The sequence below is a fragment of the Excalfactoria chinensis genome, chromosome 6 (assembly GCF_039878825.1).
Source record: "Excalfactoria chinensis isolate bCotChi1 chromosome 6, bCotChi1.hap2, whole genome shotgun sequence".
Taxonomy (NCBI): domain Eukaryota; kingdom Metazoa; phylum Chordata; class Aves; order Galliformes; family Phasianidae; genus Excalfactoria; species Excalfactoria chinensis.
This window is the reverse complement of record NC_092830.1, coordinates 19,973,993-19,987,956: the sequence shown is the minus strand read 5'-3', so window position 1 is coordinate 19,987,956 and position 13,964 is coordinate 19,973,993. Positions and strand designations below refer to the sequence as shown.

Below are 13,964 nucleotides of genomic sequence, written 5' to 3'. Positions count from 1 at the left end.
GGACGGAGCTTAACGTGATGTCTGGGACTCCAGAAGTAAAGGGTGTGAGATGGAGTCACGGACAGGAATAGCTGTGGCCTGTTAGTTTGCTCAGGGCTCTAATAAGGCATTTCATTCAGCTGTTATATAGTGCTGCGGCTTTAAATTAGCTATTCCTCTTTGTCAATAAAAGCTTTCCTGTCTATGAGCCTCAAGGTGTTTGTTGATAAACTGAACGTCCTATTTTATTCCTTTTGCTTTGCACTGGGGACTTTTTTGTTGTTCTGTTGATACAAAGCCTGCTGAGCACAAGCAAGAGAGAGCTCTTTACTGAGGGTCCTAAGTTAGGGCTGCTAGCCTTGAACAGGCAGAAGTAAGGGAGAAGTGTTAATTCTCCTGATGGCTCTCCTGCCTTGTCTTTTGTTTGTAAGCCTCATTAAATACCCCTGTGCCTAACTGTATGGGAGTCCTGTCCCTCCTGTGTGTTTAGGCAGTGTTTGCTGTATGCAGGAAGACCTCATTTGCTGGTTTCATTTTCTGGAAGCTCTCATGCTTGTGTTGGAGGAAAAGAAAGCACCTTCTGTAGTGGCAGATCCTACTGTCAGTTTCTCTAATCCCGTGAAGGTGCTGTTGTGCACAGAGACAAAGGTTACTCTATTTTACTGTTAAATAACTGCACTTTGTTTTCAGATGCCCTCATTCTGATGTGCCCATGTTATATGTAGAATTGCTCAGATGTGAGGTGCACAGAGGAAGCTGTTTCCAAGAACCATTATTTCTCCTGGTTTTCTTTTATTCGGGGCTGTTTAAGTGCAGCTGCGTGCCACATCTGCAAAGCTCAGCACAGATTGTGTGCCCCCTTTTGCCTTAGTAAGGAAGAAGTGCAGCTATTTCTAGTAAATTGTCTTTATTTGAAGTTGTGCTATCTTAAGTAATTCTGCTGTGAGAAGCCAGGGAAATGAATGGCTGTGTTCAGCAGCATGAAGCTGAAAAGCTAGAGCCTTGGATAGGTAAGGTGTGCCTAAGTTTTCTTCTATAAGAATTTCAGAGCATCCAGATTAGATCAGTTCTCACTGCATAAAAGGGAGGCATGAGAAAACATTTCCCATGTTACAGATGTTAGGGAGTTCCGTGTATATGGCTGCTTTGAGGATCCTGAGCAGAGCCTGTACTGTCTCTGTGCCAAACAAATCAAATTGCCCTTAACATCAGCAAACCGGTTATGAGCAACAGCTCTAGCAATTAACCCTGCTACATGATCTGACCTCTGTGGTCAATTCTGTGGGACAGATGTTTGAGCAAGGAAAAGCAAGTGACACGCCTTCCTGTCAAGTGCTGCTTTAGTCAGTGCTGTATTGGAAATGCGGTGGTGGGCAAAAGAGGAATCCTAGAACTGGAAGCAAAAGGTCACCGGGTTGTCACCCATAGGGGAACTGGAGGTAATGACAGAAAACATGATGAATTTTCCACCCTTGCTCTGGAAGTTCATGGCAAAATGGCTCTTATACTGTAGGGTGGGTTAAGTAGTTCTGTTCCTATGTGGAAGGTGCAGATCATGCTGATTTCTAATGAAGAACTGGCTCAGTAAGGCTCAGGGTTAGCTTGAATTCAAGTGGTGAAATTTGCTTTCCTTTGCACAAGCCGCTGTGTGTGGAGCTGCAGCCTTAAACGAAGACCGAGAGCCTGAGAGACGACCTGGCTCTTCCTCAGTAGGACAATGAGGCACTTCTTTTGCTTTTTCCCAACCCACAAACTCTTTTTCCATACACTAAAGTGAGACTGGCACCTTTTGGTTCCTAGTGTGTTTAAAGCATCCTGTTGTAATCTGGTTTTTCAGGAGGTTGTTGTAAAGTTTGCTGAAACAGTGCACGGACAGTTACTTTCGGGAGGCACATTAATTTCATTTTACAGGCTAAAAGGATTTCCTGTGTTTTACATTGATTGAATCAAATCGCATCCCAGGTGACACTGACGTACATGGAGAAATCCCATGGATTCTCATTGAGCAAGAAGATGGCATTCTTAGCTGATTATATGACCCTGCAAAGCTTTAAAGGGAGAAATGATGTAAAAGCTTGTTTCAAAGTGCACGTTTAAATCCTAATCTGACACCAGAGAGATGATTTTGAGATATATTTTTTCACTTTGAGATTAAATGGATTTGCAAGAGAAATAACAGTAATCATGGAGCAATAATTACAGAGTCATATACATGCTTGTCCACCTATTTTTACTTATATCTGTTTCTGAATATATGAGTATTATTCCATGATATCCAAAAATTAGACCAGCTTCCAACTGGCGGACTTCTGTCCTTTATAAATGTTGGGTTCTGTAGCTTCTCATTTCTCCAGCACCCAGATGGTCTTTATTCCATTGCACATACTCAGAATTCATTTGGGGAAGTGCTGATTTCTTCTCTGCACACCTTCAGTTCCCCATAAGGCTGCGTCCTCAGGATTTTTGGTTTGTTGGTCCTAATAATTATGGTAGGAGAAAACTGTCAGTTTTTGGAAGACAAGCTGTAGTACATACTTATTTTGCACGCTTAGAGTAAGTTCTAGACAAAGAAAGGTTTGTCACTGCTGTGCTGTCCGTGCTCGTGGCTGTGAGCTGCGTGCACGGTATGCTCCATCTGAGCGACTTTTTCCTCACTGGGAAACCAGACTGTAGGGCTGTTGGTTTTTGCTTTAGCAAAGTGCAGTGGTGAAGCCTTCGCTGGTTCTCAGCAAAGAAGTGTATTTCTGAATGCACATATAAAATATATTTAATATAACATCGTTTTGGTTTTTTGTTTGATTGTTTTCCATCTAAGTTTGCAAGGGAATAATCTGAAATAATTCTTTAAGCAGAATCTGTTGGTTTGTCCCGAGCGACAAACTAAATAGAACTCAGAAAATAGGGCTCAAGCAGAACCTGGAGTAGCTTTAGCTGGAAGGAAGAAGAGAGACAGTTGGAGGGGATCCCGGAGAAGACATCAGTGGTGGTCCTAAACACTTGTTTTGGAACGGTGGCTCCGCAGCATTCCAGCACCTGGGTTTTAAAAGCGCTGGAAAGTGAAAACGAGCAGTGCTAGAGCAGGAAGGAACGCCCGGGGCTCGGCCTGTGCCCTATTAGCACGAGTAAAGACCTGCTGCCATCGGGGCTGGAGCTGCGCTCGGAGCGGCCCCAGGGGCGGTGCTGCCCGGCGGCGGGGCGGGCGGGGGGCGGGCTGCGGAGCGGGTCTCCGGACGGGCCGAGGAAGTGACCGCGGGACAGACGCCGCGGTGCGCTGCTGCCAGCCCCGGACCATGACGGCCTCCGGTAGGTGCCGCGGCCGCTCCGTGGGGACCGGGGGGAAGCGGCGGGAGTTGGTCGGGGACGGCAGGGGACGTGCCAGGTGCTGCTGAGCGGGGCGGTAGAGGAGCGCGGAGGTGCCCCGGCCGCAGCCCGCCCCGCAGGTAGGGCGGTGCTGCCGGCCGGCAGGAGGGGAAGAGGAAAGGAGAATGCCTCCGGGAGCGCTGGGGTCGCGCAGGCGGCGCTGCTCTCGCTCGGAGGCAGCTGACAGCAGGTGATGGTCACCGCGATTTCTACCCCGTCTTGCCCGGCTTGTCTTGTAGTCGCTGGTAGAGCTGTGCTACTGAGAGTGTTCAGCCGAGTAACCTGGCCCTGCCGCGCACCGCTCGCTTCGGTGGTCTCATGCGATGCTCTGTAGAGAAGGCAGCTCTTCCTAAATAGTGATTTATTCCCCACCGTTTGCACGTTCTCTCTTTAGGGTACAAATTTGCTGCCTTTTGCCGCAGTGACACCGGCCACAGGGTGCGCTGGGTTGCTGCCCGTCTTAGCTGACGTGTGCAGATAAAACTGATTAAAGTACACCAGCAAGCTCCAGAGGGAGATGGGGTTAACCCAAATTGTGTAAGTTCACTTGTGCCCATTCTGCAAGTTCCCCCTTTGCGGGGAAGTGTATGCAGCCTCTCTAAAAAAGGGAAAATGTGCCGCTCTCAGAGAGTGAAGTAACAGCACTGTTTCACTGACGCGTATCTCCTTGTGATGTAAAATCAGCTACACGGGGACCTCTGGAGACTTGTGGGGAAAACTGCTTTTGTCCTGAAAGAGAGATGGTCTCACAAAGACTCCTAAAAGTAGAATGACTGTAAATTCACATATCATAATGCAAATCTCATGTGAAGAAAACTCCAGCAATAGGGAAAAAATGTGTCTAGTTTGGTTCTGTTTCCTCTTGCTTGTTTGCAGCACACTGAAGTGGAAGATTTCTATTCTGGTCAATGTGAGAGGTGTCAGTAGCCTGTTAATAACTATTGCATGTGATCACTGTTGCTTTGTCATGCATTCCAGCTAAGCAGAGAACACATTTCCTCCTACGAGACTTAAATACACACACTGTAGACACCAGAATATGAAAGTCACTTATCTCAGTGGCCCACCAGCAGCTTCTAACGTCCCTTGGAAGATCTCTCATTTCAGAATTTGATTTTTAAGACATATTGGGTTGAGTTTGATTGATATCATAAGGACTTTTTTTTTCATAGGGATTGAGGAATTGAGGAATTGTATTGAGGAATTGGACGTTGTTGTTTTCTTTTATCTTCTGTATGCAGACATGCCAAAGCAAATTGATGATAATGTAGATAACAGATTATGTAGCACTTCTTCATTTTGTCAGAATCTGAGGCAGGCTTGATCTAGCGGATGAAAATTGACTTACTTGCCATGATATTCAGTCTTCTAAGATGGTGGAAAAGATTTGTCTGTAAGTTATTTTTACCTGTTGTTGATCTATGGACCCCGAGAAGGCATGGCCTGCATAGAATGGGGATACAAAAAAGTGGCACAGAAAAGCTATATACTGTTAGAAATCTGGAATTTGCTTTACAAGGCAGACAAGTACAACGGAAAACTACTTATGGTCTGTGAATCAAAAAGGTTAAACGTTTTGGCTTGTGAAGTGAAGCAGTGGTTGATTGAACCTATCAGATTCAGAAGTGTGAAGTGTTAAGTGGGCAGATGTGATCTTACCCAGCTCTGATCTGCTGACTTCCTGCTGTAGCTATTTCACTGCTAACCAGAATCTTCCAATGTTGCCACGAACTGTTTATTCTAACTCTGTCTATTCTAACTATTCTAAACTCAGAGATTGTCACCTCCCTACTCCTGACGGTGGTCCGAAGAGGATTCATTCTCAGGCTGTGAAAAGCCATGATGCAGCCTGTCCTTTAGGATGCTGTTATTCTCCCGACACTGACTTTCTTTGGTTCTGACTGATACAATGTATCCCTTTTTATTTCACGTGCAGTTCAACATGTAGGAAAAGCTTTTTATCTTGTTCTTTCTCTGTGCCATTTAGTTTGTGGGACTTCAGCCTCACTTAGAGATCTTAAGTATTTCTGGTTTTCTAGATCATCATTTCATCAGTTTTATATCATTACTGTGTAATGAAATATACAGCTAAGCACCAAAGAGGGATTTACAGCTGGAAAGAAGTGCAAAGGTTGTATTTTATCATTGCAAACTGTAACAGAACTGTACTTGGATGATTTTCTATGTAATAAATAATCATGCCCTGCAATGTTGTTACTATTGCTGATGTTTGGTAAGCAAAAGTTTTCCTACTCTAAACTTAGGAACGCAGAAACAAGATATTGCTCATATTCAAACAAGATTGCACTTATGTGTGAAAGATTTTTGGAACAGTTGGCTGACACAAATCCTTCCTTGTCTTGCTAATGCACGTAATGTTCATAGCTTTCTTACTTGAACTGGAGGCTTCCTTGTGTATCTGGTAAATCAGCCTGTTGAGAGCACTGCCAAGGCATATGAGGATAGAAGGGCATGTTTGGTGTTCACGTAGGATTTCCTTGTATGTACAATAGGAAGGACTTAAATTGTGCTTTGAAGTGTGCTCTGCTTGTTGTTATTGTAAATGATGTATGAAGAACCTCCTCCATAAATATATTCTGTATTTCCTGTGTTACATTTTCCCCTGAGGATTAGACAGTAGTTGGTGCTGCAAAGGAAGGTATTTGATCAGACAGAAATACCATAATCCAGAAAAGTGAGTCTTGTCATCTTTTATTAATTTACTTACTTAAAAAGAAGGGGGTGTTGCAATCAAAAATGCATCTTGATTTTCCTATCTGCTGACTTAAGCTTACTGAGCTACCTCTTTGGGACCCACTTCCAGTGTTTTTGCTTATGAACTGAGAGAATTGCCTTAGTCCTTAGCATGTAGTCATTAATTTCATTTTACTATTCTCCTTTTAAAGGTCATTGGTAGTTTACCTGAAGCATGTGTTAAAAGGGTACAGGATGGAGGCAAGAGAGCTTGGGAAGAGCTGGCACAGCTCTGCTGAGGGAAGCGGTGTGTTGGCAGAGCAGTGGTATCAGGGGGATCCATACTTTTTCTAAACTTCCTGGGTGAAGTTTGTTCCTGCGTTGTGCTTCGCTCTGGGTGATGATTTCTTGGGATAGAAATGCCACCAGGGAGATTGCAGAAAGTCTGTCAAGTTGGCATACATGGTATTCCTTTGGTATTCCTTTTGGAGAAGGAAGGTTTCTCACTGTGTCCCAGTGACCAGTGTTTAAAACCAATAGCTTCACTACTGCACCCACCCCTGGTGGTGGGGTTCTTGCTGGTGGTTTGTGGGTTCATTGTGTTTTCTTTTTTTGGCAGAAGTTCTGCTCTCTTAACCTAAAGGTCCCCAGACTTTGGGTCTGCTTCTTTGTTTGTTTTTATTATGTTACTGGATCCACTTAATAAAGAATGCTGTTCCTTCCAAGATCTCACCTGGGGTTTGAGAGCTGTGTTTGCTCAGAAACATGCAGCTATCCCTTTGAATACCGAAGGATTGCAGTGCATGTATTCTCCTTAGCCAGAGCATCTAGAGTCTTTCCCTTTATGCAGGTAACCATAATGCTATGGCTTGAGCACAGATCACATTTCTGCACACTACTTTTCAATGGCATCACTTCTGCTAGACTATAATTTAGGGTTTGTCATTGTGTAGCTTGGAGGAGGAGTGCCAAGGTGTCATTTTAGTCTTTCTTAAAACTGTATTGAAAGTTCTGGGAAAAGTGGCAGAATGGTGTTTTCGGATGATGTTCAATTTTGGTTTAATTTTAATAAGATGACTGCAGAAGTGCAATCTTCAATTTTAGTAAGCTCACTCTTTGCAGATGCTCTTCTTGGCATGCTGAATTTTAGACTTTGCCTTCAACTTTAATTAGCAAAATCTGCCTTTGTTTGCTTGCTTCTGGATGGAGGTAGGTTGGAAATGTTGGCGATTTTAAGCTAAGCTGGAACTAGAAGGCAGTTTGCTCGTGACATTTGAAATGCTTAGCATTGAAATTTGCAATGGGACCGGAGCCGTAATGTACAAATTTGAGTATATTTCTTCATAGAATAATGGAAAAATTAAACTTTGACATCAGTGTTTTGGGGGGGGGTTATGGCTAAAGCACTGCATTATGTCATGTTCCTTCAGTCTGAGTGTGACTTTCATAGCAAACTGGAAGCAGATTTAGAAGTGCCTTCAGTCCAAAACACAGAAATGCGAGAGGGAGTCGTTAGGAGATGTCTTTAGAGGGATGCTCAATAAGTCAACTGTGAGCTTATTTCTGGCTGTGTTATGTAGCCACCACTGACTGTACTAGTTCCTTCCTTCTGAGGAGATGTTTTTTCATGCTAAACAGGTCAGGAAACCTTTTTATGACAGTTTTGAGTCTCCAGTGCAAGCTTAGAAAGCCTCTGAAACCTGGATGGTAGAACCGTGCTGCATGCTCCAAGGCTGGTGTACCCTTCGGTTGCACACATACTTTGCAGACAGTTTGATTTCTGCTGCAATGAAAGCAGAAATATCTACAACCATGGAAGCCTTTGTGACTTCCTGTGAGCACTGAGACCTCATTTAAATGAAGACCCATCTTCTCTTCAGCGTGCTGTGCTTAGTGTATGCTCCACTTGAGCATGTGATAGTCTACAGTTGTTGCAAAACCTCTGTATTTGCCTGAAGTGATTCTGATTCTCTCCCAAAGGTGGTATCTCATTTTCATGCTGAGTATTGTTATTTTTGTCTTACCCCCCCCATTGACATGCTTTAAATATGAAAATTTCCTCATGTGACTTGTTTCGTTTGAAACTACAGATGAAATTTCCTTCTTCAGAGAAGGTTTTTGAGAATGAAAAAATAACTTAAGTTATGGTGGAGTTGATTCAAGAAGGAATTCAGTCACCCGTAGCATAGCTTACTTTGGATGTCACAACCATGCTTCTAAAGTGCTTTGGAGATACTTAGATGAATTGCAGGAACAAATCTGTTGATTGTTTTGCTGTAAAACAGTGGGTCCCTTCTTGCTTTGTATTTAATCCTCTTCTCCCTTGTGATCTTGCACTTGTACAGGAACCCATGGGGGATATGATGTGCTGATTCTGTATGCAGGTGACGCTGCTGAGTGGTGTCAGTACCTCCAGAACCTCTTCCTCTCTACTCGGCACATCCGAAAGCATCAGATTCAGAGCTACCAGCTGGAAGGCGAGTCTGCCATCTCTAACCAAGAGCTGGACCTTTTCAGCAGAAGTCGGAGCATCGTTATTTTATTATCTGCTGAGCTGGTGCAGAGCTTTTATTTCCCTCCTGTCCTGCAAAGCCTTCAGGAAGCGTTATGGCCCCCACACAAAATAGTCAAGCTGTTCTGCGGTGTTACGGATTCTGATGACTATTTGACCTTTTTCAAGGACTGGTATCAGTGGCAAGAACTCACGTATGATGATGAGCCCGAGGCTTACCTAGAAGCTGTCAAGAAGGCTATTTCAGAAGGTAAGGTAGTGATTGTGGAGCTGGGCTTTGTGGTCAGCAATCAGAGGAGTAATATTTGTGGTATTGCTCATCCTTATTTTAACGTTTGTAACAAGTTTTTCTGAAACCAAAAACTAAAGTAAATTGGACAACTGTTGTAAATTAGGCAGTTCTGCAAGCTGTTCTTCCTGTGCCTGCCCAGTTGTTTCCTAATTCAGGAAAGATCACTTGTGATTCAGAAAGAACGTCTGAACCATGTGTATTGTGTTTTAAGTTTTGAATGCATATGGAAAATTATACTAACTTAGCATCTTTAAATTTCTGCCTGTAAATATTGTACCCTGGAGTTTATTGATCCCAATCAAGAGAAAATTATCTTTTTCTTCAGACTTTCTGTTACACCTGAGCCAAAACAAGGTTACAGAATCACAGAATGACCCAGATTGGAAGGGACCTCAAGGATCATGAAGCTCCAACCCCCCTGCTTGGCAGGGCCACCAAACTTCCATCTTCAGATAGGCTGGATTTGTGGCTAAAGCATTTGGATGAACATATCTCATTCTGCCACAGGGACTAGGTGACCTCTCACATCCTGTGATTCTACAAAGCTTTTGTGAATAGCCTCTAATGCAAATCCTCTGGAGAGAAGACAACACCAGGTGTTGCCTTTTGGGGTGAAACTGCAAAAACTTTCTTCTTGGTTGGTATGAAAAATAAATCAATGTTTTCCTTATAGTTTGGCTGTAGCTAACACTGACAGAGAGGCTTAAAGTAAGAGTGCTTGTAACAGCTGACTTCTCCCATAGAGAAACATAACACGTGCTCTGCTCCCACTACTTCACTTTTAAGGTGAAAGGCTTGGAAATCACAAGGTCTCAGTTAAGTCCATTCTCTACAGCAGACTGTGTATTTTTTCCAAGAAAAGCAACTCTCAGTTTCTGCAGTGCTTAGCAAAGAAAGTTTATGACCATGTTTGAAACAATTTGTCTGGGTGTCTCCCTCAGGAAATACTTTTTTCCACAGGCTGAGTTCAGCTTCCTAGCAGCTCAGTCCTAAATGAGTGGAGCACAGGACATAGTGGGGACAAATATCTCTCTGGAATTTGTATATTGGCCCTGTACAGGTTATTCTGTTGTCTGCAGTGCAGCTGTTAGGCTGTGGTTTGTTTAGGGCATCATGGGAACATGGCACCTGCAGACATTACACACTGAAAGCTATTTTAATTTTTATTAGTTTAGTAGAACATCAGAAATGAGGAAGTGTTCATCCAGCCTTGTTGAGAACAAACTGTGTTGACGCTGATGTTTGCTACTTGGTAGGCAGGGCATTTTTTACTCTAATTTCTCAATTGAGGCAAACTACAGAGGCCAAGAAGGTTTCTGTTTGCAAGCGCTCCTGTTTGCGTTTCTCAGGCTGCACGCTAACTGTGCTGAGGACTTGAAAATGCTTTGGACGGTGCTGTTGAAGTCAGCTTGGTTCTGGCAGGGTGTAATCCCATGCCAGGTGTGATGACCACCCTAGTACTTACGACTTAAGCCATCTTGTCCAGCTGGAAGCTTACTCTTGAAGCCAGTGAACTTCTTCTTCCTCCCATGGTGGCATAACACAACTTACATCTGTTTTGTGTTATGCACATTTAGATTTATCCAGTTCATTTCAGCCCCTACCTTTGTCTTATTATTATTATTTTTTTTTTTCAAATGCTGGGCTTTACAAGTCTGTTTCAAAATGTTTGCTAATTAATCAGTGGCCTTGAACTTTTGTATGAGAGCAAACTCTTGCAGGGAAAATGGCAGGGAAGCCAACAGCTGTCTGAAATTGTTAAGGTGATAACCAGACAAAATAGCAGTTATAAGCCGTGCTGTTGATAGACAAGTACAGCCTTGACTGAGCATAGTACTCATACAATGAGTAAAAGAAAGATGAGTACTAGCAAACTTCTTGCAAAACAAAAGGATCAGAAGTGACTGTTAGGAACTGTGTGATATGCTTGGAAGGAGATGCAAAAGGAACAGTCTCAGGGCTGGAACTTCATCTGTGTCAGTCAGAATCATGGGCTAAAGAAGCTTGTGATATTTTCAACTTGTGATTGTGTACCAGAAGCCTTTTTGGATGTGGTGGTTTTGCTCCTTTGTCACGACTGTGAAAAACCTAACTCACAGAAATTATTTGCCTGCCAAAGGACGTGTCTCCTTTTTCCACCATAAATGGCTTAATTTATCTGCTGGGAGGGAAATGGTGTAACAGTAACCACACAAGCTATTATCATCCTCTTTCCTGTACATGACAGAGAATTGAATTAACTTCCTGGATTTCTTCTCTTGCGCTGGTGAAACCATGAATGAAACTTGGGAACATATCACAGAATGTTGATGTTGGAAGGGACCTTTTGAAACTTCTCTGTGCAGTCTTTTCCAGTGTCTGACCACTTTTACTGGAGGGGGGAAAAAAAAAAAGAAAAAGAAAAAAGGAAAAAAGTGTTTTCTTGTGTTCAGATGATATTTTACGTGCTTTAGTCTTTTCAATGCACAATACTGAGAAGAGTCTTACTCCTTTTTCATTCCCTTTCATCAGGTGCACACTGATAAGATGCCTCCCAAGCCTTCTCCAGGTTGGAGTGTATAGCTCTGATAGCTTGTACCTATTTCACAGCAAGAACAAAGAAATCCACAGTTATCTGATACATTACCCTTATGCTTTAGGTATCTTAAGGAATGACAAAACAAATATCATAACCTAGGAGAATGATCTGAGGCTTTTGTGGATAAATTTGAATGCTTTCCCTTCTTTTCTACCTCTTCCCCCTTTAAAAATATTAATTCATGTTGAATGCTTTTAAGGGCATCTTTTCACTAGTAACCACAAAAGCCACTAGCCAGTAACAGCTGCATACTAGCACAGGGCAGTGGTGATCCTGAGATGCCTCACATGACAATTCACTGAATAGTAGGTGCTCTCTGTTGTACTGTGGAGCTGATACCTCTTTCTCTGACAATAGTAGCTGTTGTGCTATGTCTGCTTCTGGCTGTTAGTGCTTCTCTCAGGACCCCTCTGTCAGCCAAGCTCAGAGAACTGCAGGTAAGACAGTGGGCAGAGGGTGCTATAAATGGGGAATTGCAACCTCCCTTGCTCCCCACAGGAGCTCTGTATGGGGACATGTGCCTACAAGAAGTGGTGTTGTGTGATCTTCAGTGTTCACAGAGCTTGCTGTTGCATGTGGGGGCAGAGCTAAACCTAGCTGCTGTAACAACTGTTACAACACTGCTTGACTTATTTCATAAAGCCTGGGCATTGAGTCTTGTTTCTAGGAAAGCAGGATATGAAAAGGGATTCTGGTAGGAAGACTTGACTTCACCAAATAGTTTATTGGGAAGTTTTGCCACCCTTTTGAAGTCCTAATCCTAGATACAGAGCTGCCAAAAAGAGCTGTGAGTTAATCTGACATCCTTGGTTGTCATTTTAGGGAAGAATTGTGAAGCCGTCTAACTGAATTTCTCTGTGAAACTGCCTCCTTGATCTTTCACTTTACAGAATTGGGTGCCTTGGGACCAGTTATATTGCTAGAGAGCTAATGCTGTACCTCTGAGGCTCCAAAGTGAGCAGACCCTAGTTCCTGCAGCTCTAACTGCAGTGATCCTTTAAAATGTTGCTGCTGTTTCTTTGCCTTTCTGTAGTTTCTTTGCTTGCTATTGTATTTTTCTCACTGGCAGATCTCTTATTATGGTCCTCTGATCTCATTTTGGCATTGGGAGGTTCTAGAAGCTCAAGATTGGATGGGAGATGTCTGTGCCGTGTTTGTGATTTCTGTTTGCTTCTTCAGAGGCTGTTTGGATATCCCAGGGACACTAAAAAAAGCAAACTGGAGATAGAAAGAGACAGGAGCCAATCAATGTACATACCTGAAGGCACAGAGAGATGAGAAGCGAGGCACTACTTGCTATTTGCTTCTGGCTAGAAGTTGTCTGTGGAGGAGCATATTCTGAGTAGTCTTCTCACAGAGGATCACATTTAGCATTTATTTCTGTTGGCCTACTGTAGTGGCCTTGCATTCCAAAGGTATGACCTGTTTTATTGCAGTCTTTCCTCCATCCCTCAATCCTCTTTTTTTCCCCCTCTTTGAAGGGGCAAAATTAAGTGAATTCTCAAAACTGTATTTTTCTCTGCTGAATTGTTTTGAAATAAAAGATACGCTTCCTTGACCCTGCTCTTTGAAGAGGAACAGGTGATGTATTAGTCAGCCCTCTGAGTGCAATGAGGGTCTGCTCCACTCTTACGGGAGCTGCGCTGCCTGGCTGGTTCTCAGCCTGCCATGGAGAGGAAACTGTGACATTGTTGTGCAGGAGTTAAGGTTGAGAGAACATGAGTTACCATGCCCTTCCTTGCAGCTGTTAGTGTAGCTATAAATGACTGATGTTGGAAACACGTATTTCAGAGAGTGGTGAAAAGCAGCTAGAAATTTTAAATAAGCCCCCAAGAGATGCTGACAGAAATGTATCAATATTCTTATCCATCCATGGCAAAGAGGGTCAAGAAGTTCAAACAGCCTTCCCAGTTACAAGATGGGAGAGTTGTTTGTATCAAGGTGCTTCATAAACTCCTGGCTTATACACATTAATAGCAATGCTTCACATCTTGTCTTCCACAAGATTAGGAGATTTAAACAGGGCTGGCTTACATAGGTGCAGATCAGCTTTCTGGACTGAAGCAATGAAATGATAGGGCAGACCTTTTCAAGTACAGAAACTGGTGTGGTTAGAAAGCATCAGGCTATGATAGACTCCATGCACATTGCTAACCATGTTTCTCTGTATTTTTAATCTCCCTGTGGGTTGCTTTAAGGTGATGGCTAAGGTTAATTTTAAATATCCGCAATGTGAACTTCAAGGCTTTAAAATATGCTTAAAATAAGAGCGCAGCCCTCATGCTGATGGTTTCTTCCAGGCTGAGACAGCTGAAGTAATTTCTGCAAAAACTTTGTTAAAGTTTGTGGTCAGAAAAAGATACTGTACTGAAGAGGTCTGAAGAGATGTGTGGGGCAGACTTCAGGTTGTGTCAAAGACCTCTCTGTTGTTGTCATGGTTTTGCAATTTTGTAATTTTGCTGACAGTTGTGCATTTGGAGAGTTGTGTTGCTTCTAGGTTTGCATTTTGCAAGATTCTGGTGGATTCATCATCACCACGGGAAACTTTG

General features: G+C 43.1%; 1 protein-coding gene across 2 annotated transcripts in view; it reads left to right on the top strand.

Moving 5' to 3' along the window:
• PIK3AP1 (phosphoinositide-3-kinase adaptor protein 1) overlaps positions 1-13,964 on the top strand; it is a 41,197-nt gene that overhangs the window by 300 nt on the left and 26,933 nt on the right. Inside the window, exons 1-2 of one of the 2 annotated variants that reach the window (XM_072340460.1) lie at positions 3,178-3,282; positions 8,379-8,795. In XM_072340460.1, coding sequence (XP_072196561.1) covers positions 3,270-3,282; positions 8,379-8,795 — 430 coding nt within the window. In that variant the 5' untranslated portion in view covers positions 3,178-3,269. Of the gene's footprint in view, positions 1-3,177; positions 3,283-8,378; positions 8,796-13,964 lie in introns of those variants that run through there. The other variant, XM_072340461.1, reaches the window with a different exon arrangement.